Genomic DNA, 24,994 nt, shown 5'->3' on the forward strand with positions numbered 1-24,994 from the left:
GGTCCTGCTCTTACATACGAATGACTCAAACTGGCACCCGATAGGCAGAATTCAGTCTTGACATGGTGATTTGGTGCTATCAACTGAGATGATAACATAAATTAGTAAACGTAAAGAGTTTGAAGGCTGACGTTTCGAGCGTGAGCCCTTCGTCAATCGCCCTGACGAAGGGCTAATACTCGGAATATCACCCTTTAAACTCTTTACGGTGGCCGATTTAAGTTATCAACTCAGGTGATAATACCAAATTATCCTGTTATACTATCCCAACGACGCAGCATCACAGTTTCTTTAGAAACTTACCCCATTTAGTCCAGTCTTGACATGCATGTTAACACCTAAGATCTGATTGTTAATTCTCCTCTCTAGCTGTGACACATTTCGTTGTTGATTAGTTACAAGAATGTGGTGTTAGATCAAAACAAAAACCTCTACCTAATAATCGATGATAAGTTTGAGTACCTTCACATTACATGTCAGTGCAGGCTAATGTTTGGATATTATAGGGAGCAGTTACATTCCGAGAGGTAAATCTCTGGTTAACATCCTCATTTAAAAAAAACAAAACTGAGATTCGAAAATTAAATAATATAAAAAGAGCCAAAACGGAATTTCAAAACATCAACTTAAACAAGGTTAAAAAAAGTAGTAAGCGACCTTCAGCTATTTTGACAACCAAGGCGGTGTTGGTACCAAGCCAACCTCGTACTTCCCTTCCAAAGAGGGAACTTGAGAATGAGGTTGGTACCATGCATACAAACAAAATATGGCTTCAATCAATCGTCCAAAGCTGTCGCAAAATAAGAGGAATTCGACTGTATATTTCCAGACGACAGGAAAAGACGTAGATAAACTGGCAAAGGTGAAAAAGACGCATCAACTCGAAGGTTGCGATGACACAAGATATTAACGCCGTTCTGTGAAAAGGTTTCAGGGTCAGAAAAATACGTCGCGTTCTTTAGAATTTAAATCGCTTTTTATTCATCCGCACCAAAAATTCACAGAAAAATCTTCTTTGGAGGTTTTAACTGCACTAATCCACTCTAGCTGATCGCCTAAAGGAATGAAAGCAATGAAAGGATTTTGAAAGCATATGCTCACAGCAAAATGATCACCTCTTACTGTTAAGCATTGCGTATTGTGAGACTGAAAATTGCAACATTTCAAATCCTACAATACATATTTTGCTGGGTTAGTTATTCTGTCGAATTTTCACCAACACAAACGTGTTATGACTAGGGTTTTTTCTCTCCCCCCTTTGTATCTTAATCCTTAGCATTTAAAAAATTTGATGCTGGAAAGTGACCTGGCCTTCCATTTTTTTCTCAGTATCATGTTGGGGGGGGGGGGGGGAGAAGAAGAAGAAGAAGGAGGAGGTGGGGGGATGGGGAAGATAAGCTAAAGGCCGTAACGTTTTACCATTTTAGTGTGAACATATATCGACAAAATTATATATATCTTTTATGGGATTCTCTTGCTTTTCTGAAAGAGGAAAATAATGTTGAATGGACGGATTGTAAACATGAACGGCTAAAGGTACGAGTTCCTCTTCAGCAATTTAGGTCTCCGATACCTGATCACTCTTATTCCCCAGCAAGTTCGTTCATCATTAGAACATAAACTGTTTAAATATTCTCTTGTTAAACATAGCAAAAGTTAGCAAGGAACACGATGTAACATGTTTATGTGAAGACACCTGAGTGCAGTTTTCGTTGAATTCAGCTCAACGGTCCCCAGTGAGGGGTTCCATGCAATGTTAATTCCTTTAGGAATTCACTGGACAAGGCATAGTAAAATGAACTAGAATACTTGAGTAAAACATGTGTCAAAGTAACGTATTTCGATAATCATTTAGTTTCCTACTCCTTCCGTACCTTAATCGTCTGAATGTCAGATCGGATGTTCCAGATCGGATAGCTCGTTTAGGAGAACAATTAGTGCTTGTGAGCAGCCGCCCTCTTACCTCGAACAAAACAGGGGAAGGGGCAGCTGTACTCAGTCAAAGCCGTCAGAGCGAGGACAAAGCATGTTGTTTATTATGTGGCAGATTTTGATGGGATTTTACGATGCATGTCTTGTTTTACCAAAAAGAATTTCTGTTAATTAACGTAACTTTCCCGACACGATGGATTATCTCCCATACCGGATATCATTATATTTTCGGTATCAAAACTCGCACTGTGGTCGAGAAAGTCTAAGAACAGACTATACTTTTAAAATAGAACATACTGCTATATATAAAAGCAGGTATCCAAGAAGATACTAAAAAAGGGTAATTCATATCATTCGCAGACACAACTTTAACACGCCCTCTACCGACATTAGGGCGGATAGAGATAACCCAAAATACCCGAAATCTTTGAATTATAAAAATTAGTACATGGGATGCTTACTTCGAGATAAGATTATTCGAGGAAGCGATACATAAGATTTTTGGCCGATACGAGGGGCGTTTATTATAAGAGGAGTGCTTCTGATTGGAGAGGAGGTGCTGATTCGAGGATTAACGACAATCATTCAGGGTAGACATGCGCCTAAGAGGTAGCAAAAGTAAACCAAACGAAGAGAACCTTATCACTTTGGAGGATTCTCTCTTTTTGATACTACAATAATCACTTAGTCGCCAAGATACTATTTTTGGCTCATACGGATACGTAACAATAAACTTGACCCTTCCTTCTGTAAGATGTACACAGATGGGCATATGAAAAAATTGCGCCGGAAGTTATAGAGATTTTGAGACAATCATTCCCTCTGTTAAATCAAAATAACGAGACCTCCGCAATGATTTGCTTCGTCTAGTCCAGTAATGTGACATAAAGAAGAGAACAGGTTCAGCTTAAACACAAAGATATAATAATAACTCTTTCTTAGAAGATGAGAAGTTCGAATGAAGTCGTAGCATTGGTTGTGCGTTAAAGAACAGACTAAGTAATAAAAGAAGATGGGAAAGGAATTCCCTCCGCTTGACTGCTCCTTCGTAAGATGGTTTATTTAATCAACCTTACTAAATCGCAAAATCTCCTGCATGGCCTGTGATTATGACAACATTTTCAGAAGTCACTAGTCATTAAAAGAGCATCCTGAAGGAAGAAAGTTATTTGTTTTGAGTTTTTGAGTCCAGCATAAGTAAACACGCTTCTCCTCTCGCGTGGTACCCGCGCCTCGCGCTCCCCACACCCTGAAGCAAAAAAAAGTTTCAGCACGTGCTTTTTAATACACTGTACATTTTCCGTCCGTCCTCTGAAAAACAACAGCAATCTCGAACTTCGAATCATTTACGTTTCCATTTGCTCACTTATGTTATGCTGCAGTTAGGGTGTGGCGCTGTTAAAGACGGTAAACACATCCTGCCTTTTGCTTATTTATAATGATTCATGTTTTGTCGACGTTTTCCCCTGTGTTGCCGTCCTGTCTGCCTAAGGTCTCTAACTCAAAGCGAAAATGTGTTTCCCGCATGTTTTAAAGTAAAAGAATGACAGCGTGACCGGCGTGGTTAGCAAACTTACATGGCAAATGACAAATTAGGCTGACTTCTCAAAACGCACGAACCGGGTTCTTCGAAGATGCCCTGCATAACATACGACGTAAACCTTGCCATAGAATCATAGCTCAAATTTTTAGTGTGAGGAGAAAGATGGTCACCTTCGCAACGCTTCCTTACAGCATCGGGAAAGTGTTGAGTGACGTTCCAAATGAACGGCAGTAATAGGGACTAAGACTAACAGTTTTACTAACACTATAACACATCCAATTCATTTCCCCCACTTTCTCCGATTTAGTCTCCGGTCCTCGGAGAGAGAAGTGCGGGCTCGTGCGCGCAACATTCCTGCGCTAAAAGGTTGCGCAAGCCTTGCGAAACTTATTCACCCTTTCACTCCCAAGATCTCATTTGTAATTCTCCTCACTGTCTGCTGTACGATTCTTATGATGTTAATTCAGAGAATTTGGTACAGGATCAATTAATAATCTCCTAATTGACATTTCTCTTTATTCTCATCACTTGTCTACTTGATATTGTATTGATATTGTAAGGAGAAATTCAGTCTTGATCACTCATGGGAGTTAAAGGGTTAAGACTGTGTGGAGAATTTTACGTTTGCTGCCGTGCAATTCCTAGTGCATCAGAGTGAAGAGTTAGTTGTTTATCAAAATCCAACACTCCGGTTGATAACTTAGCTGTTCTCATCACCAGTTTTCCTACAGTGAACCAAAAGAATATAAACATTTTATATATAAAGTTATATAACGTGGTCATCGTCCGCACTAAAAAGAGGCCATCCCACGCTGGGCCTAGCAGAAAGTTAATTTCGAGGCGTGACACACGTGCTAGTAGGAAAGCCGAACTAGGACGGTTCTTTTCAGCCGTTGATTGGTCCATTTTGGATTCTGCTCCTAATATTGATGATCGCTCTAGACAACTGTGTGACATCATCACCGCAGGTCTGGACGCTATCATGCCCGCAGTGAAATCTAAGGTTCATCTTAATGACCCTCCGTGGATTACTCCTGAATTTAAGACTCTAATCGCCAAGCGTCAGCAAGCTTTTATGTCAGGGGATTTAGCCAGCTTCCGTCACCTTCGAAATACTGTCAACCGGGAGCGGAAAGCTCTCCGTGAGAGGTTTTTTGCTTCTAAAGTTAAACATCTAAAGAACACCAAGCCCTCCCAATGGTGGGGGGAGGTCAAGCGTATCGCTGGGATGACTCCTGCATCAGGTTCTGACAATCTGCGTTCGCTACTCCACGTTGAGGGACTGGATCACCATCTTCCAGACCGTGATGTCGCAAATGCCATCAATTCTGCCTTTCTGGACCAAATGAAGTCTTTCTCGCCACTCGATGCTATTCCACCCTTCGAAGCGAACTCGGCGGTGGTAACCATTTCTGAGGTCGATGTTTTGACCGCAATCAGAAAGTTGAACCCCCGCAAGGCTGCGGGTCCCGATGGGATACCTAGTTGGGTGTTTAGGGAATATGCTGACTTTATAGCTCAGCCAGTGACTTCCATCCTTAATTATAGCTTTGCTGAGCAACAACTTCCCCCATCTTGGAAGCTGGCGGATGTGGTACCCATTCCTAAACAGAAACCTGTCGAAGTCATCAACAAGCACTTACGACCAATTTCCCTCACACCAATAATTTCCAAATTAGCCGAAGACTTCGTGGTATCTGCGTTCATCGGTCCGGCTGTGTTGAAAATTATCGATCCTCCTGAAGAGAGCCCGCGTTCCAGCGGATGACATAATTAATTTTTATTGTACAACTATACGTCCTGTTCTGGAATACTGCACACAAATATTCCATCATGCGTTACCTGCGTATCTTACTGATGACATTGAAAGGGTCCAAAGACGCGCATTATCCATCATTTCACCAGAACTGTCATACCATGACTCTTTAGACAGGCACGGTTAAGCTTCGCTCTATGACAGACGCATGAAATTATGTACGGATCTGTTTTTGTCTGTCTCAAATCCATCTCACAAATTATATAATTTGCTGCTAGATAGGCTTTTTTCAGCTTACAATACTAGACACCGGCGCGTTTTTAACATGCCGCGCTTTCGCACTGACCGTTTCAAATTTTCATTTATCCCGGCTATGTGCGCGTGTGCTAACCTAGATTTTTAGCTATTCCACTGCTGTATATTAGCTATATTAGTTATATTAGTAATTTTATTTAGGTCTTAGCATTTTTGTAATAGGTAGTCCATAGTAGTCCGTAGTCTCCTCTACTAACTATGGGTAGTCTTATATAGTCTTATATAATCAATGATTGTGAAAAGCACGCAATTCAGCCTATAGCTGCAATGTATTTTATTTGATAATAAACTATCTATCTATCTATCTATCTATCTATCTATCTATCTATCTATCTATCTATCTATCTATCTATCTATCTATCTATCTATCTTTCTATTCTGTTGATTGAACTTGCTCGATTCGTCTTAGGCTGCCACTGATATGAGCGCTAAAATTTCTTGTGCGGCACGATTATAGCGTAGAATTGGAGGCTAGAGAGATGAAAGGGATAACTGAAGAAAAAACGATTGAAAAAATAGTACTTAAGGTATTCATTCATTTTTGCACTTATTCTATAGGCGGGTAAAGTTAACGAACGCCCATCTTCAAATAAGCGTTCATCCGCTTCCTAGTCTCGTACCCAGACCTTTCACGGCCAAGCGGTCCTCCATTTCAGTCAGAGTTACAAGGTAGGATCTGGGTATGAGATTTCTCCCTATCCTCTACCCCTTAATTGACCTCAGTAAGTGCTACTAAAAGACTTCCCCGAGGAGCGAGTTCTCTTGGCATTTTAAAGAAACTTTGATCGAACAGTAAAAATTCTGCCTCACGTTTTATTATTATTTCAGGCCTTATTTTCACTACTGCTCAAGTAGTGTTCTTTACTGCAAAGATCGCTTTCACATTCACGTCTTCATTCGCAGTTTACATACATGACTTTCATATATTCACAGTCATTTATCGTTTTGTTGCAAAATAAACTTACTACTTTCTGAAAATGGAGAAAAGTTAATAAGCAACCAGCCTCAAATAAGTGTCCCCCTCGAATAAGCGTCCACTCAAACCCAAGAACAGTTTTTGTTAGAGGGAGGTAAGATTCCTTATCGTTCACAGCTTTCGCTCAAATCACTGTGAAAGAGTTTGGAAATAAAGGCAGTCTACCGATGAAACCAAGGTGTACGTTTTTGAAGAAACTGTGGTGCTACGTCGGTGGGGTATATCACAACATTATTTGGTTTTATCAATTGAGCTCATTATGTTAAAGTGTTTTACATCATCAACGCGGTTGAGACAAACAAAAAATTTTGCAACAATGAAACCTTCTGATGTAATGAAATGCAAGCAAAGATTTCCTTCGCCTGACGTGTTTTGTAATTAAATTTACGGAGGCTTTTGTTTAGATTTTATCAACACTAGACATCAGCTATTAACAGCCATCGATTACGCCACAAAGTGAACAAAATACTTCAGCACGTATTCCCAAACATTTATTTACAGTCTCATAAGTCAAACTGAAGATTGAGGGTGGATTCCGAGACCTTTCACAGTCGCAACCTGTAAGTCTTATCAGTGGACGACTGACTCCGTTCACCTGCAGAAAATTATCCAGTCTTTGAGAATCATTTCTATTTTAGGTCATTTGTCTTAGAACAGAATGTTTGGTGTAAGTGTTTACTCTTGTTTAAAACAGTTTTGAACACCACAAACGATAAACAGGGTGCAGTTTATTGATCATTCTAGATAACTCTTTATGACGCTTAACGATGGAGAACGAGCTTGTCCTTGATAAAAGAACAAAGAAAAAAACCTCATTGAATAAACGCACTCTTTCGAGAAAAAAACTTTAAACAGGCTAACCGCAAATTGCATTTAATTCTATCCTGTAAAACCGCAAGACTCTTTGTTGAATGACAATTAAGCCAAGTGTCATTGCAATAACGGGGCGTTACAGAACCCGACTCAGTGATCAAACTACTTTCATGTGTTTTACGAATGGCTGTTTAGAAAACACGCGAGTGTGAGTTGTTCCTATCACAGCAGGGGCTCCGACACGATGTCTTCGTCCCTATATGGGAAGTCTTTGTTTACTACAGAGCAAATTACTTATTAGCTAGTAAACCGGGGGGGCGGGGGGGTACCAAACAACGTTTTGTTAGAGAGTACTCCACCGTACACTTTCGCAAAAACAAAAAGACAGTTCTCCTCTGGTGTAGCTACAGAAGTCCTTAAATGACAAACCAAAGAGAAAGAAATAAGCGTTGAAGTTACTAACTGAACGACTTCAATCAGTTTCCTCTTGAGCAACTTTTTAAAACAACTGTTAAACCCTTTAAAATATCTGAATTACGGTTTTTTTCCATAAATCTATGGAATATGTTATCCCTGTCCACTTGTGTATGATGCCAGCTCCAGAGGTCCGTTCAGATAAGCCCCCCCCCGGGCATGTAAATATCAAATGGAGTCTCGCGCCCTCCTGTCGCTCTATTCTTTATTTTCAATTGTTTCCGTTTTTAAGTTTTTACCGACATTGCGTTTTGAGTGCTTTTTCTAGATGTTTGACATTATTGCTGTTATTAGTTTAAAGGGCGTGATGAGATTCCTACTAACTTAGCTCACATCGTTATCAACACAAAAAAAGCTTCGCAAAATCGTCTTTCGCAGCTTAGCAGATTCTCGCCTTGCAAACCACTCTATCGTCCGCACAGTTTACAGGAAGTTCACCTGTTTGATTCCCTGATAAAGTAGCACGGGAGGTTATTATGAAGGTAATTAAAGGGAAAATGTCGTTCAGGGGGCAGCTGAAGAAGAGGAAGTATTCTTGCCCGGACGAAGCGCTTTCGAAAGCAGAGGATGGGTCAAAACCCGAAGAGTCAGCACCAAGAGAGAGAAAGATTTCAGCTGGGGAGGAACTAACGCAAGCTATCGTGCGAAGTCGCCGAAGTGTTGACGACGTAGTACGAAGAAGATATCAAACAATGCCGATTTTCGCAAGCCCCGACGAAAGCCAAAAACCTCCGAGGGCCGTGTCGTTTTGTCCGGAGATTTTACTTCTTTCCGCCGTGATGGAAAACAATACTGAGGAACTGGCCAAGATACTGCGAGAGGGAAACGTCAACGTGAATCAAGCGAACTCCATCGGAAGGCTACCGATTCACGAGGCTGCTTCGGAAGGCTTCGTAGAGTGCGCGCAGATCCTTATCGAGAATGGCGCGAATTTGACTCTGGAGTGTTCGGAGGGCTTCACTCCGTTAGAAGCTGCTGTTATCAGCGGAAATTTCGAATGTGCGGAACTCTTGATTAGAAGTGGAGCACCGATTGATAAAATAAAAAATGGCTTCCTCGATCCCGTGTTCGCCGCGGGAGGCAAGATGGAGGGTGAGAACGAAGAAGAATTGCATAACTGAAAGAACTCTGTCAGTTTGTTAACAAGACAAAAGCTCGGCTATGGGAGCAAAGAAGCGAGACATACAGATACATTGTTCATTTGAAGTGATTAAGGAAAACACGAAGTTCGAAACAAACTGCAAAAACCATTCACCGTGTCAGTGCTAGATGCTTTTCACAAATGCAAGAATAGATCTTCTAGTACGGAGAGCAGGCGAGCACGTTTTAAGAGACATTTCTGCGCATTTTTTCCTCATCTTATGAACCTATTTTTTCCGTTCAAGTCTATGTTTGTACACCGTTGAAATCGCTGCTTAGCAAAGCGGCAAACCAGTAAGATTTTCTTTCGCGAAATTTAGAAAATAAACAATGCAATATAACATATATGTACAATAAGATTGTATAGCAAACTTGAAAAGCATAGAGATCAAATATTCTGCTTCACATAATGGAATGACCTAAATGGTGGCGTGTTACAGAGTAAGGATCTTCCAGCAAAATGTAGCGGTGCATGCTAAACGTTGGAACGAACCAAATTCGCAATAATCTTAAAAGTGTTTGTTAACTATGAAAAACAGTTTGCTAAAGAAGTTTAATAGTAGAGGATAAGAGCCGGTGTGATTATAATGGGAAAGGTAATTGAAAAATAAAAGCCGAATTCTTTAAAAGCTCCTTTGACGTGTAGTAGTGATTTCAGACATAACTTTATTGGTATCATGCATATTACTCTTGGATACAGCCTTCAGCAAAGAGGCGACAAGAATAACGAACGGAATCGACGAGGCAAGACTGAACTGATGCAACTCCAGATTCTCAAAACTAATATTCAATAAAATGAATAGAGGTGTTAACCCTTTCACTCCCATGAGTGACCAAGAGAGAATTTCTCCTTACAATATCAATACAATATCAACTGGCAAGTGATGAGAAGTATGAAAAATATCCATTAGGGGATCATAAGTTGATCCAATACCAACTTCTTCGAATTATCATCATAAGAACTGTAGGGCAGACGGTAAGGAGAATTACTAATGAGATCTTAGAAGCGAAAGGGTTAAGAAAGAAACAAAAGTGTGTTATTGAAAGTGAAAGACCGTGTAAAGAGCTGTTCTTCAACTATCACACTCGCCCGTACACGTTAACGTCATTTCTGACACTCAAGGGTAATATTTCATGAACATTCGTTACCTGATGCTTTGAAAATGTTGTCTTTTAAGTAACCAGAACTCGACTGTCGATAAATGTTGGACGAGAAGAGAATAATAGAGAGCAGAAAAAAATGAATGCATCAGTAATCTCGTAATAGTTCTTCTAAGTCTCCTGCTGTGAGTATTTCAGTTTAAACTTTTTTTTTTAAAAACATTCACGTGTTGGTAAATCCGAATGCACTTTTCTTAACTACAAACTATTACTTAACATTTAGTTATAAAGATCTGAGTCAGGAATCGTCAGGAGAAGCCTTTGCCCCACCCCCAGGGGCTTCATAGAGCTTTTAATCCCTTAGCTCTATTTCTCATTTGTAACCGAACAAAATCAATATTACCCTCTCCGGTTGATGAAGTTGTCTATTCTCAGCACCTGTCTCCATAATAATGTTATGAAATTTAGAGGAGAATTTACATGTAAATCTAAAGGGGTAAGGAGGTTTGAGAGACTTTAACAAAAAAATTAAAGATTATTCCTTTCAGGATAATTCTAAATCATAAATCAATCTCATTGTATCAAACTCGTGGTAAAATTATTACGAAAAAAAAGTAATTTAGAACAAAATATTTTAGTGGTTCGATGAGACTAATGTGCAAACAGAAACAGACATATGCCTTAAAAGACGGAACCGTCAACAGTAGCGGCAGAGAATCAATTCTACACTAATTTTAAAACCGTGAGTTAAACTATTCATGTAGGAGTTGCTTTGTTGACTTTTTAGATTGAAAATCTTTTGTGCTGTGACTTGCCCACACAGGTCAGCTATTATGATTTGACAACCACCGACCAACCAAAGCATGAAAGCATACAGAAAGAACAAGGTTGCAAGCGTCTGAATAGAGGGAGACGGTTGGTACGGATGAACAAACTGGCGAAAGAATAAGCGATACGAAGAACCAACTAACGAAGCAAAGACAGGGAAACGAACCAAAGCACAAACAGACGAAGTGAAGCCCAAACAAAAGAACGAATGGACGAACAAACACACGAAGTCCTCAACGAATGGACGACACAAAAACGAGGAAACGAATCCCAGCAGAAACAGACAAAGTGAAGCCCAAACAAACGAACGAATGGACGAACAAACGCACGAAGTTCTCAACGAACGGACGAAGCAAAAACGAGGAGACGAACCAAAGCACAAGCAGACGAAGTTAAGGCCAATCAAACGAACGAATGGACGAACAAACGCACGAAGTCCTAAACGAACGGACGAAGCAAAAACGAGAAAACGAACCAAAACACGATAGGAAAAAGGAATAAACAATAAAAGGCTTAGCAACAAACAAAAGCTCGACGATTTAACGGTGCAAATTTCTTGCAGATATATGTTTTACTGCGGTGTACTGTTAACAGAGCCAAGCTTGATTTTCCTATGTTTGTTGGATGAATATTATGTTCGTGATGGCAAACTTGAAGTGCACGTGATGGAAATATTGATAAAATACGATTTAATTAAAAAGGGAGAACAGTAGCCTATCGGATATCCATAGATGTTCTATCTTCCTGTAGGGTGTAGCTTTTTTGCGATAACTTGGAAATGTTAGGTAGATAGTTTTACCGTATATTTTCTATCACCTCCCTTCACAGCCACTTGAATCGTGGACCAAACACACCACCTTAGATTTGAACCTTGCTTGTATCTGAAACTCCTCAGATTGGGACTAAAGACTCACCGATAAGAGTTTGTTTCTGCTCACAAAAATCTGATCTTTTAGCAAAAACAAACATCCTCCAGAGGGGAAAATATGATATTAGTGAGTCTCCTTACAACACGTTTGTCGCTGTGACCATAAACTTGGACAAACTTAACAAGTGTACCCATTACGCTTCAAGGACTTTTTCAAAAAATGATTCACTCCCATAACTCTCTGACGTCGTTTCAGGAAATTCGTTTGTAGTCTTTCAGCCATCTGACTATTCGTTTTTCGCTTGTCTTAAGATGTGCAGGGTTACCAGCAATATTATGTTGTATTTTCTCCACGGTCTGGCTTTGAGCTCTGACAGCAATTTCCCCGGGAGTTAAGGATTGAAAGGTTTTCTTAACCTAGCAAAATGAATCATGATGTGAGGACATAAGCGTGATCATGTCTTCATATCCATTATCATACACAAGGAAAAAAGTAAAGCTTCTATCCGGTTGCTTACATATCATACCTCAAATATCAGATCACTGAACACACCACAGAACGTAAACGATGATTTTATCTCTTTGATGAGGTTGGGTTGGGTATGTTCCCTTCAGGGGACCTAACCGATTGTTTGATAGAGTAGCTAACAATATGCAACGGAAGTGGAAAGATGGGAAACGATTTCATGTACTTGCCATTTTAAGCTGGTCTTTTGAGTGAAAACTTCCAGCCACCGCTTTGATAAGGTTACCAAACTTGTAGCTTCCAGCATATCTAATAAAAAGTAAAATTCAGTTCAGGACACAAACCAAAAGATTACATACGCACTAGCAATCATATTCCTTTCTTAAAGTCCTTTCCTGTTTCTCCTGTTTACGGTTCAAACTATAGTTTTCGCAAGAACAACACGAAGTACCAAAATCATATTTATTCGTTCGTTATGTTAGGTGTATTTGATCATTGATGAAATACAGCAAGACCTGTAGAGATGATAGAAAGAGTGGATCTGATTCAGCTCTCCCTCGATAATTTGAGGGGAGGAAGAGGAGATAAATGGTTTGGGCGTTCAGATGCACTTGCCAGAGAATGACTTTACATGTGAGTGAAGATGTTGTTGCACACGAAAAGCCTTGCACTTACATGCGTGTTACTTGATGGACACTCGGCCAACCACGTCGCCAAGACAAGGTTGACACTAAATAATTCATGGAGAATAATCGAAAAAACAGGGCAAAATAAAATGGGAGAGGGCTCTAGGAGAGAAGCAAATGGCGAGATTCGGCAAGAGCCTTACAAGAAGAGATGACGAAAGAGCATGACCTGAAAGCATTTGTCTTAGCAAGAAATTAGACAATAAAGGGTTGGATTTCCCTGTTTTCGTACCCTCCTGCCTCGAAAAATAAATGATTTCTCTTGCTATTTTGACACTTTGCAGAGGAAAAATTGAAATCGTAGGAAAAAACATATCATGGATGAAGAAACCAAAGTCTAGGCTTTAATGAATGCATTTGGTGAGTAACAAGAAGAATCACGCGATCTATTGCCAATTTTTTAATTCTTCTAGAAGCTACATTTGTTTAAATGGTAGGTAATTACGAACCTACCTTCTTGCGAGAGTTTTCCAGTGTTTTAGTATAAATTCCCATCTATCGTCCATCTTACTGCGCCCTTTACCCATCATTTCTATCCAAAACAAGCTGTCCTGCGGACGAACTCTGTTTTCATCCAAACTGAACAGGAGATTTCTATTCATAAAATGAACATGGAGAGTCCGTCACAAACCTTATCAGACTGTCTTAACGCTTGACTGAAAGACTGAACGATTGACTGAATGACTGAACGATTGACTGAATGACTGAACGCTTGACTGAAGGACTGAACGATTGACTGAAGGACTGAACGCTTGACTGAAGGACTGAACGATTGACTGAAGGACTGAACGATTGACTGAAGGACTGAACGCTTGACTGAAGGACTGAACGATTGACTGAAGGACTGAACGATTGACTGAATGACTGAACGATTGATTGAAGGACTGAACGATTGACTGAATGACTAATTGATTGACTCTCTATGTGACTGAATGCCTGGTTAGCCGACTGTATCACTACGTGACTGACCGGGTGACTAGCTGAATAACTGACTAAATTACTAAGCGAGCGCCTTGTTGCCTGACTAAGTGAGTGGCTGACTGACTGACTGACTGACTGACTGACTGAGGGACTGGTAACTAACTGACTGACTGATAACTGACTGACTGACTAACTGACTGATTGACTGACTGACTGACTGACTAACTGACTGATTGACTGATAACTGACTGACTGACTAACTGACCGATTGATTGACTGAATGACTGGCTGACTGGCGGATTGACTGACTGACTGGCTGACTGGCTGACTGGCTGACTGGCTGACTGACTGACTGACTAACTGACTGACGGATTTACTATATGATTAACTGGCTAAATTCTTGATGAATTACTAAGCGACTGACTGAATGGTTGACTGACTGTCTGACTGACAGACTGACGAATCACCGGACTAAACAACTCTTAGGCTGACTAACTGATTAACTAAATGACTGACCAACTCACTGACTGAATCCACTGACTAACTGACTGACTGTTTTCGACCAGGAAATTTCCTATTAAGTTGTCAGTTCTTTAGTATTCAACAATTTAGGTTCAGAAAATCTTTTATCTTTGTGTATGCTGTAAGGGAACACTCCATCTGTGTTTTGCGAGGTACTCTCTAATTCGGCACATTGCAACCTTAGTGTTTGAAACTAGAGTGAAAGACGATGTAGTGGACCATAATGCTTAAGTCCCAAAGAAGAAAGTTCCGAGTTTAAGGATACTTGAAAAAAAATGTTACCTTGATCTGATGTTTTCCGTATTGAATGACGTAATAACTCTCATCAAGAACTTCCGGTCGGTATCAAAAGGAGACTGTTGGTAAACGGACCAGAGGTAGTGCCAGTCCTCCTCACTCGACTTGTTTACCCCAAATGAGAAAGCCAGGTACCGGAAGTTTGGACCTACACTTGGAAGACTGAGGAGGGGAGGAGACCGAAAAAAAATAAAATTCAGCGATTCAGAAGGACGAGAAATTGACAAGTAGTCAGGGGGAAAACAAGGTTTCTCGGCGAATACCTTTGCGGTTCGGGATAACTGATATTTTTTCCAAGAACTAATATCTATGACTACCTGTGCAAACACGCGCGCCCGGAATATTCCAGGATCCGTCCACATGAACGAACACAAGTGCACCCGGAATATTCCGGGATCCGCCCACACGAACGAACACACGCGCGCCCGGAATATTCCGGAATCCTTTCACATCAACGAATACACGCGCGCCCGAATATTCCAGGATCCGTTCACATGAACGAACTCATGCGTGACCGGAATATTCCGCGATCCGTCCACATGAACGAACACACGCGCGCCCGGAATATTCCGGAATCCGTTAACATCAACGAATACACGCGCGCCCGAATATTCCAGGATCCGTTCACATGAACGAACAAACACGCGCCCGGAATATTCCGCGATCCGGATGAAAAGGGTTAGGGGAGGAAACCTTAAGTTTTCATTTGCGCTGAGATACAAAAAGGGTGATTCGTAAATATTTCGAATTATTTCGAATACGAAGAACATGAAATGACATTCTATCTGCACGCGGAGTTTTTTATTTGAGTGGAGGTTGAAAATTTTTGCGTTTTGTTTTTCGGCTTTTTTTCCTCACAATTTCCTTGAGTGCGTGGGAGTCGTTACCTTCCAAGAGGGGTTTCCTTCAGCTCGTTAAACAAGCGAATAAAACGCTCTCTAATCTCTTTCCTTTGACCACTCCTCATTGCCTCGGATAACACATCATATCTGAAAAATCTGCGCAAAAAAAAAGGAATTTTGAGTCAGGCTCTAGCTGTTGAAACATAAATACAGGAACTGAGGAACATTCAATGAGTCAGAAGGGAATCCAAGACTACCATTGTCTTTTCCTCATCACGTTTCCTGATTGGTATAAAAAACTTACTACCTCTCTCTCATCTCATAAGATACGAAGCCAAAACAAATGGTAAAACTTAGTATGGCTTTTTCTTGGGCTTGGATTTGTTTGGATGAGTGTACTTTGAGTGCCCACTGATTACTTTGGTTTGAGTTCTTTTGATACATATTAGCAAGGCTCTTAGTTCTTAGTTTGTTTTAGATATTTCTTTAAAAAGAAAAAAGAAATAAAAAGCACCTTTCCAGGTCATTCCCTGTATCTTCCATGCCAACCAAGTCGATAAGATGATCCTGAAGAGACCACAAGTAATTCTGGAACAAATATTGTGAAGAATGTTTGTAAGAATTTTCAGTGCAAGAAGGCAGTTTAGAATTGCAGAACATTTCACAAATGGAAATAAAAAATGGAATAAGAATTCTATTCTAAGGAATGACACAGTTTGTGATAGCGACATGATACAGATGGTAAACAGCTAAGTAATTCACAATCGAACAATTTAGTGCACCCACATGCTTTACGTTCGAAACCGACATCCGATACACTTTTAAAAGTTACTGCCAAATAAATCAAACCGCTGTCTTTATTATTTGGGGAAATTCGTGAACACTATCCAACACTTTCCCACGCAATTTGTAAAATTGATATTATTACCTTAAACATAGTCGTAGCATCAAAAGACAGCATTGTTCAATTCAGTGTAACGTGACTTAGCAAAAGTTACCTTGTACAGAAGTTTATGAGCTTTACTGAGCAATCCCATGAGACACTTGGATTTACCTCTCGCCAACGCCCAAGGGACTGGGTGCTTTTCTTGCACCAGGTATGTTGACAGGTTCAAAGCGAGGACTGGGTCAAGCAAACCTTGACTACAAAAAAAAAAAAAAAACATTAACAACACTAAAGAACACGAGAGCGACCTATGAAAAAATTGCATAAAGAACGAAATGGTACCACGAAGAATAACATACAAGTATTATATACAAGTAGTAGATATCAACGGAACTACGAGTGATAAGCTACTAGGTTAAAAGCTTCTGGTATCTAAGCCGAGAAAGCTCGACCTGATGATGATGATGGTATCAAGTATACCAACAGGTATCACTCACCATGCAAGAGTGAAAACATCATGGATCAAACCAGCTCGGTCGTTTGGAGTAAACACCTGCAAATGGTGCACAACGATAACACAACTAAACTAATTGTTCAGATTTTTTCTAAATTACATTTTAAAGGTAAATAACCTACCTTATTGCTTCACTCTTGCCACACTGATTTTAACCTTCCAAAGATTCTCTTGGTCTCCAAAACAAGTAGAGATGGGATGAGATCCCCGTTACATTCGCCGCCTTCCCTCGCCTACCCACTGTTCCCCCCCCCCCCCCTTCCTCCACTCCTCACCCCATAATTCGTTCTGACACCATACAAATAAAAACCTCAAAATATTTCACAACGGTAACAATGAAGTAACACTATCTTACCTGGTGATCTTTTCTGAGCTGTACTGCAAGTTTTTTCCAGTTTTCCTCATCATAGTTTACCATAAAGAACCCCGTGGCGTTGATATTAGCCATTATCCAGCCACTAGTAGACACTGTTGTTAACGGGTAAGATTCTGACGAAAAATGACCGAACAGTTAGCATTAGGAGCGCAAGTTATTCGCGAACGAAGGAGTTGTTGTATAAAGACCAAGCAGTTTTTTTCAGAAAAATCCAGAGATTGCTGTGGTGCAGTTATGGTGACTAGAGCGGTATATCTTAAATTTTTTTTAAGTATTTTAGTATATACTAAAACAGTGGATTGCGTTCTGATTGGCTACTCAAACTCCGAATTTCCCTCCCCAATTTCCCATATTCAACAACATGCACGGGATTCATGCCCAAAAATATTGTAACTGTTGTAGGATCAAATGAGTTCAATTCATCTTTTTGCGCTCTATTATCTTACGTCACTGTTTTAGCTTCGCAGCTCGGTACATACCCACCACTCTCCACCTAAACTTCGGTGGATAGTTGTGAACTGTCCAAGATCAACTGCTTCAATATCTTTTTTTAGACAGCCTCGGTATGTCTTTTTAGTTACTCGGGCCTCTTATAAAAATAGAATGTTTATTGGTCAAAAAAAAAAAAAAAAAAGCGGCAAGAGAGCTCAGAACAACCTCTTAGGCTACTCGTGCACCTTCCACTGTCACGAATCTCGCTGACTGGAAACCAGAAGAACAAACAACAGTTCTAAACTTGTCAGCGAATAATTTGGATTCTAAAATGTTTCTACATCGTACACATCTTAAGAAGCACAGTGGTAATGGCTAATTATCTAAGCGAGGGATGGACAAAACTAAAAGGAAGGAAAATTTCCATACTTACGCGTGTGTGGAGGTATTGTAACCCAACGTACTGTTGGATCTGACTCCGTAAAATAAGATATTGGCAAGTACCACCTCTTCCTACAGGAAAAAAACGTTTCGGTAATACCTCAATCCCATATTCGTCTTCTGTTTTGTAATAAGTCTTTGCAGCAAATATCTACTAGAGATTTAAGAGTAGCTATATGAATTTCGAACATTTTAGTTACTGGGTAAACTTAGGCGTTTCATAAGGATTCCTGTATATGAGTGATCAAATTGGTTCCAGGAGATTTACGACAACTGAACGTGTTAAGATCGGGCTAATCGTCTGTCGAGACATTTCACCTTTCTTTCGGTGCCATTTTTCATGGATAAATAATGACGGCTTATTTTGTGATTAGACAACAAATACTTGTTTATCCCTTTATCTGCCAGGATCTGATTGTGAATTTTCCCCTCTGGCCACTACACATTTCCTTGTAAATTAGTCACAAGAGTTTGGTGTTAGATCCAAACAAATTAAAGCTTCAACTTGATAAGTTTAAGCATTCTCATTACCTGTTTGTTGGAGAGCGTATGCATATTATAGGGAGAAGATAAATGTTAGTCACGTCTAGGAGTTAAAAGACTAAAAGAGGACGGTCAAAGCCTTTGCCTGGGTAAAAGACAAATTACCTGTTTTGCGCTTGTTTCTTGTCTTTCATCAGCTTGTCAAGGACGTCTTCCTGTTCAATATGAAACACGCGTCCTTTTCTTCGAATGCTGACGATTGGGAATCCTTTCTGGTCCGTCCACACTCTCATCATTTTCTTGACGTTGATATGGCCGCTGGCCTAAGGGCGTATTAAACAACAAACACAGTTTTAACTTGACAAAATTATGAGGTGACATAGTTGATTTTAAACGGTCATTACCACAGATGGCGCACCTTGGAATCTTAACAGTACTTGTATCTTTAGGTCAAATTTATCATTCAATGTCACTCAGAGCCCAGATGCTACTGAAGGGAAACCTGGAGGAGAACAGTCTTCTCTTAAAGTTGGATCGTAGCGCGCAGCTCAGATTTTGGGGCCACTGTATATGTCACTTCCAAAAGAATTCGTTCTTACCACAAATATAATGCAAAATTAATGAATACTGAAAGCGTCTCTCTGCAGAATGAAATGTGAGCTTTGGCCCTTAAGTGCGTAGTTTAAAAGCGCAACAGGTGGTCGGCTGATGGCAAAGATGAGAACCCCAACGATGCAAATGGGGCCTATCGCCCAGAGTGTTCATACCGCATAGTTTCTGTGGAACGGCATTTCCAAAAGTAAGGTGACAAAACTATCCCGCGAATTGAGTATGGAAAACCAACTGAGTTTAATGGGCACATTTATTGTCAAAATAACTTTTTCCACTTTCATTTCATTGATAAAACTATGAACAGCATATGACAAGCTAACCTCGCCAATGGCATCCCACAATTCCTCTGCGTCAGCGTTTCCGTATTTGTAGGTCTCTAAGTAGCCCTATTAAAAGATGTCCATTCAAGGAAATGAGTTGTTCCATTCGCTTAAGGGTAATGTTAAACCAGCTATCTGATAATCCGTTATTGCTTTGGGCAAGTTTACTAACCTTAGCATGGTTTACTTTCAAAAAGGAACCATCTCACAAAATGAAGGGGAAACACTACCCCAGGACCCCACCCACCTCCCCCCAACCCTGAGTAGCCTATGCTTTTGGTAAGTTTCCATGTGATCGTCCACTTACTTGCCAAGTATTCTCGAAAAAAGGGTGATTTAGGCCTAATTTCGAGCTTATGTATGGCAACTACGTTTGGGAAACTGGAGTCCCTGACAAGTTTACCTTGATTCCATTCAAGAACTTTTCCACACCAAGATAGTTCATCAGCATACGGAGAATCATCGCACCCTACCGAAAAAAAAAGACAGATAAATATCTCAACGAACAATTAATTAGTGCTGACTTTCGAAATGCTGTTACAAATGCAAAAACTTTCCCGCGACCCTGATTTAGCTCCTCTGTTTAAGACACTAGATTGTATAAACGGAGAGTTGACTTTGTGTTGCATATTCAGACAAATTTTATCATGAGACTAAAAACAACTGTTAGTGCCACTCAGGTAGATTGTGTAACGTGAAGTTTACACCCTGATCAAGTCTTCCCGCTGAAAAGACATTCTGTTCAAGACGCAAATAGCTAACTATTCAAATTTTAGGTCGGATAAGAGAGTCTCCCCCTCCACTTCCCCTCCCCCCTAAGGGGCAGCTCTCTAAAAATAAAGAAAAAAAAAAGGAAAAGGAGCTAATCTGAGTATCCTGAGTATTCTAGGTATCCTGGGTTTCCCGGGTTTCCTGGGTTTCCTGGGTTTCCTGGGTTTCCTGGGTTTCCTGGGTTTCCTGGGTTTCCTGGGTATCTTGCAGTATGCCCATCCTCCTTATTTAGGAATTCTCCTTCTTAAGGGAAATGACCTCACAATAAAATGACTTTAATCCGCAGCTAAAAATATCCTTGAATACCTTCTGGTAGGATATGGCGTCAAATATGTCATCAATCTCTTCCGGTTTCTGAACTTCAACGCTGATTGGATGTGAAGACCACATGGAGTCACCGTGTAAGGCAGACTTCCAGCTGGTAGATACAACTGTTTCACGCTGAAATAAAAACAAAACAGAAAAAGATCAAAACGAACTTGTGTTCCACAACCCATCTTTTAACTGCTTCTTCGACCATTGATACAATTTTTCGGAATCAATGATCAATCTAACAGATACATTTCCAAGGCTATTGACAAGATTGATTCCCCAGTCATCAAAGATATTTACCGGTTGTTTTTCGATTGTCATCGATGTTCACAGGTCGTTTTTCAGTAAGATTGATTTTCTTTTTCACAACAACCCTTACAAGTTTTGACTTTTTCTCGGCCCACGTCTAGTTACAAGCCAGATAAGACCCTAGATATCGATTAAAATCGACAGCAATAGCCGATAACAATTAGAAATGAATCGGGTAATTAGGGACGTCGGAATTGCGTGGCCACCAAAGGATCACAAGCGATATCGTTGTCTTTTCAGCACCCAATGATCTTCACAGATTGGTTAGGCGGAAAATACAAAGACATAGAACGGTTGAGCTCCATCATGTTAGACATTATTTACCATATCCCAGCCATTCATCACATAATTAGCTCCAAATTCATCCTCGACAAAGACGGCGAATCCCTCGTTCAACCACAAGTCGTTCCACCATCTCGGTGTAACCAGGTTGCCGAACCACTTAAAATAAAAGCAATATGTTGGAAACGATTAAATAGTTAAAGCATGTTATTAACAGCCGAACGTGTAGGCTGATCCTCCGGGTAAGATAAGAGTATTCCTGAGAACAGGGGGGGGGGGGGGGGTAAGTTTCTGAAGAAACTGTGCTGCTGCGTCGGCGGGAGAGTATAACCAGGTAATTTAGTAGTATAAACTGAGTTGATAACGTAAATTGGCCACCGTAAAGAGTTTAAAGGCTGACGTTTTGAGCGTTAACTTTTCGTCAGAGCGATGACGAAGAGCTAACGCTCGAAACCTCAGTTTTTAAACTCTTTACGGTGGCCAATTTACGTTATCAACTCAGTTGATAATACCAAATTACCCTGTTATTCCTGAGAATGACTGTTTATTGATGACCGAGACTGACCATTCAAAAGACCATTGGTTTAATCAAGTGAGTTGTTAGCGTAAATTGGCTGCCGTAAAGAGAGTCGCAACCTAACGTTAGTCCTTCGTCAGAGCATTGAGCACAGGTCCAAAGAGGGATTATCTTGTAATACCCCCTGACCGACGCAGCACCACAGCTTCCTTAGAAGTTTACCCCTTTAACTTTCTGACAACCTGCACCGAAGTCCTCATCAGAAGCAAGCGAGAAGTTGTTCGTCAGTTGAATGTTAATGACCGTCGCTACTTGTTTGATTCTTACAGCCCAAAAAGCCACGGCAGAACTGAACAATCAGTTTTCACGAAGCAGACTTGTAACATTCAACTGAAAAACCACTCGTTGGTTACGTTTTTTTCGGCGAATGTGACAACGGTAATGAACTAGAGGAAGCCAGCCGTAACCCTTCACACTCTAATGTCAGTATATATATTCTCCATTCTGTTCTCTATACATTTCCCAGGTGCTGACAAGGAGAATTTGTTAAACAATCAAATGTTTCTTTAGTTGGTAATCATTTCCTTCATTCTCGTGACCTTAATGAGTGATGATATTGTAAGGAGAAATTAGATACTGGTCACTCTTAGGGGTCAAAGGGTTAAAGGCTTCTTAAACCAATTGACCAAACTGGAAAAAGATCCCGATTGATTGGTAGAGGGGACTCACCTGATGAGCTAACTCGTGCGCTATAACCTTAGTCATTTTCACTTTGGCATCAGTCGAAGTAAATTGTTCATCATACACAAGTAGAGCACGTCGGAATACTATTAGGCCCCACTCTTCCATTGCACCATTAAGGAAGTCGGGAACAGCCAGCAGATCTGGAATACAGAGACAAAAAACACGTAAAAGATAGTTCGGTTTCAGTGAACAACGAGGGTTATTCAGTGAATGAAAGAGGCATACTCGGGAAAAAGAACTCTGAGTGCTCCTATAACAGTCAAACGTAGACAACGTACGACCTTCCGATTATTAGGTTAGGCTTCAGTGCGATGATGATGTAAGTGTGGAAGAAAAATTTTAAACCTGGCGATTTAAGTGAAAGTCGATCTTATAAAGCCGAAATGACACAGGCATCCTCAGAAAAAAGAACTCCGAGTGCTCCCATAGCAACGTACGACTTGCGATCAGTACTTCGGATGCTCTACCGTCGTGCTATAGGAGACTCGTGTCAGGTTAGCCCTTTAACTAAGTCTATGGTGACAAAATTTCTGCATACTGCTAAGATAGGAATTTCCATATGTGACGCTTCTGTGCAATGATGATGTAACTGTGGAAGGAAAATTTTACGCCCGGCGATTTAAGTGAAAGTCGATGTTATTCAGGAAATGAAACAGGCACACTGAGTGTTTTTTCGGTTTCGTTCGAAAAGAGCGTTTCATATCGAAACTCGCTCCTGCCTGGGAACCTTGATGGTAGCTGCTTGACTCACCGAGTTTGGGGAGAGGGAAGGGCTCTCCGAACAACTTCTCATAAAAAGACAGCACTTTAACACCAGTATCAAGTGCATACTCCAAACGGTCAAAATCACTAGGTGGGGCATGGACCCTAACCTGCCAATGAACACAAACGAGTGAGTACTATGAAGAGAGTTATTCTAAAGGAGGATAGTGCTAATCAGGTGTTAAATGTAACCTTGATTTGGTTTTTCGCTGAGTACAAACGAATAGCAGAGCTAACATGGTGAAGATTTATGTTACCAAGAGGCAGAAGCTAAACATCACATCTGGGTACCTGCAAAATTCCTTACAAAATCGTAAACTGCCCAGTGCAGTCTGGCCAAGGTCTCCCGCAAAGTGTTGTAAAGCGCATTAGAGCATATTAGTATGAATAATGTGCTATTCAAATTCCTCACCATATATTTAAATTCCTCATCATTATTACATTTTCACTCCATCCCCCGGCTTGCTTAAACGTGCTTTGAACAACCCGCCTAGGATTTTTCCCCTTTAACCCTCTTTGAATTTTTTTGTTTATACTCCCAACGTAACAGGGCAGCCCAGCCGATTGCCTTCTCCTCCCTACCCCCCCCCCCTCCCCCCTCCTCCCTGCAATGGCTTCTTGGCGTAACTTTAATCCATCTCATCTTGGGCGGGCACTTTTTTTTGTTGACAATTTCATTAATCGAAGGTCACCTGTGACGATCACCTCCTTACTCATCACTCTCAAGGGTTTGTGTGTTTGATCACCACAATGAAAAGGGCTGTATCTTTCAATGGATTCGTTTCCTTTTACTCAATCTCCTATACAAAATTATAATGTCGATGTTTATTCTGCCTGGAATGTAAATATATTTAAGCCCTAACATCAGTAGCTGATAAATTTTACATAAGTAGGTTCCAATGATTCCACAAACCCACAGAAGCCTTGAAGGCTTGGATCAAAACCATAATTTGTTACTCTACGTACACCGAGTCGTGTGGCTGTGAGTCTCCCTAACAGCTGTTAGTGCCTCTTCTCCCCTCTCTCTTTCCTCTCCTTTCTTCCTTCTCTCCTTCCCCCCCCCCCTCCCCCCCACCCACCCCACAGCATGTCATTAATAAGTGTCACCAGTACGCGTGACTCTTGATGCGAGACGTACGAGGCATGCGAAACATAGAGACATACTATAGAAAACACTTGAATTCAAATTAAAGGCAGTCTCTGTCTGCATGTGCCTACTGTTGTGTAGTTGTCGAGAATTGCGGTAAAAAAGCAGTGTGGCGTAGAATGCAGAGGGGTTAGAATAAACAGCTTTTGTCAATGCCAAAATTGTGGCAAAAGGAGGACTTGGTTCGAACAAAGTTTGTACACTAATCAATTGCCAGGCCGCGGACAGGCAATCTTATTGCTTCGCCCTTAATGAAACCATATTTAACGCCTGGTGGGTAGCACGGTAGTGTAAATTGGATGGTCTCGGTCGCCTTGTAATAGGTTTTGATGTCCAAGATGGAATCTCTTGCGAATCTTTCTCACTTAAACACTGTGGCATCGAGGAGAGTGATTTGGTTCTCTGATATTTCGGCCGTGAATCTGATAGTAGGGTGAAAATAGTTAGCTCGTTTAATAAACCGATCTACCTCTTTTGTGTCGCAATCCCAAAAGGTGAAAACGTCAACTATGTAACGTTTCTATTCTCTAGGCTTGGTTTCGGTTTGTTGGTTTAATTTTGTTTCAATTTCCGCCATGAAAATATTGGCAAACGACACTACCATTT

The 24,994-nt window shown here is 40.6% G+C and overlaps 3 protein-coding genes across 3 annotated transcripts in view; 2 read left to right on the top strand and 1 right to left on the bottom strand.

Moving 5' to 3' along the window:
- Positions 1 to 4,457: 4,457 nt before the first annotated feature.
- On the top strand, positions 4,458 to 5,243 carry LOC136279248 (uncharacterized). The gene has a single exon (XM_066162856.1). It carries the CDS (start codon positions 4,458 to 4,460, stop codon positions 5,241 to 5,243), a length of 786 nt encoding a protein of 261 aa, XP_066018953.1.
- Positions 5,244 to 8,098: 2,855 nt separating this feature from the next.
- On the top strand, positions 8,099 to 9,573 carry LOC131768967 (ankyrin repeat domain-containing protein 49-like). Its single transcript, XM_059084680.2, has one exon. It carries the CDS (start codon positions 8,286 to 8,288, stop codon positions 8,928 to 8,930), a length of 645 nt encoding a protein of 214 aa, XP_058940663.1. The 5' UTR covers positions 8,099 to 8,285; the 3' UTR covers positions 8,931 to 9,573.
- A 1,840-nt stretch (positions 9,574 to 11,413) lies between these two features.
- LOC131768944 (endoplasmic reticulum aminopeptidase 1) overlaps positions 11,414 to 24,994 on the bottom strand; it is a 34,262-nt gene continuing 20,681 nt past the window's right edge. Inside the window, exons 5-21 of the mRNA XM_059084645.2 lie at positions 23,231 to 23,351; positions 22,465 to 22,619; positions 21,261 to 21,377; positions 20,622 to 20,756; positions 19,948 to 20,013; positions 19,545 to 19,610; positions 18,778 to 18,935; positions 18,122 to 18,201; positions 17,236 to 17,369; positions 16,864 to 16,919; positions 16,479 to 16,623; positions 15,995 to 16,068; positions 15,526 to 15,636; positions 14,624 to 14,800; positions 13,352 to 13,492; positions 12,443 to 12,521; positions 11,414 to 12,163 (exon numbers count right to left, since the gene is read on the bottom strand). Of these exons, the coding sequence (XP_058940628.2) occupies positions 11,999 to 12,163; positions 12,443 to 12,521; positions 13,352 to 13,492; positions 14,624 to 14,800; positions 15,526 to 15,636; positions 15,995 to 16,068; positions 16,479 to 16,623; positions 16,864 to 16,919; positions 17,236 to 17,369; positions 18,122 to 18,201; positions 18,778 to 18,935; positions 19,545 to 19,610; positions 19,948 to 20,013; positions 20,622 to 20,756; positions 21,261 to 21,377; positions 22,465 to 22,619; positions 23,231 to 23,351 (1,980 nt within the window). The 3' untranslated portion in view covers positions 11,414 to 11,998. The remainder of the gene's footprint in view (positions 12,164 to 12,442; positions 12,522 to 13,351; positions 13,493 to 14,623; positions 14,801 to 15,525; positions 15,637 to 15,994; positions 16,069 to 16,478; positions 16,624 to 16,863; positions 16,920 to 17,235; positions 17,370 to 18,121; positions 18,202 to 18,777; positions 18,936 to 19,544; positions 19,611 to 19,947; positions 20,014 to 20,621; positions 20,757 to 21,260; positions 21,378 to 22,464; positions 22,620 to 23,230; positions 23,352 to 24,994) is intronic.

Source organism: Pocillopora verrucosa, chromosome 2 (genome assembly GCF_036669915.1).
Source record: "Pocillopora verrucosa isolate sample1 chromosome 2, ASM3666991v2, whole genome shotgun sequence".
Classification (NCBI taxonomy): Eukaryota; Metazoa; Cnidaria; class Anthozoa; order Scleractinia; family Pocilloporidae; genus Pocillopora; species Pocillopora verrucosa.

What these genes read in the sequence shown, in the direction of transcription:
- LOC131768967 (XM_059084680.2), top strand. Translation starts at nt 8,286, where the DNA reads ATGAAGGTAATTAAAGGGAAAATGTCGTTCAGGGGGCAGCTGAAGAAG.
- LOC136279248 (XM_066162856.1), top strand. Translation starts at nt 4,458, where the DNA reads ATGCCCGCAGTGAAATCTAAGGTTCATCTTAATGACCCTCCGTGGATT.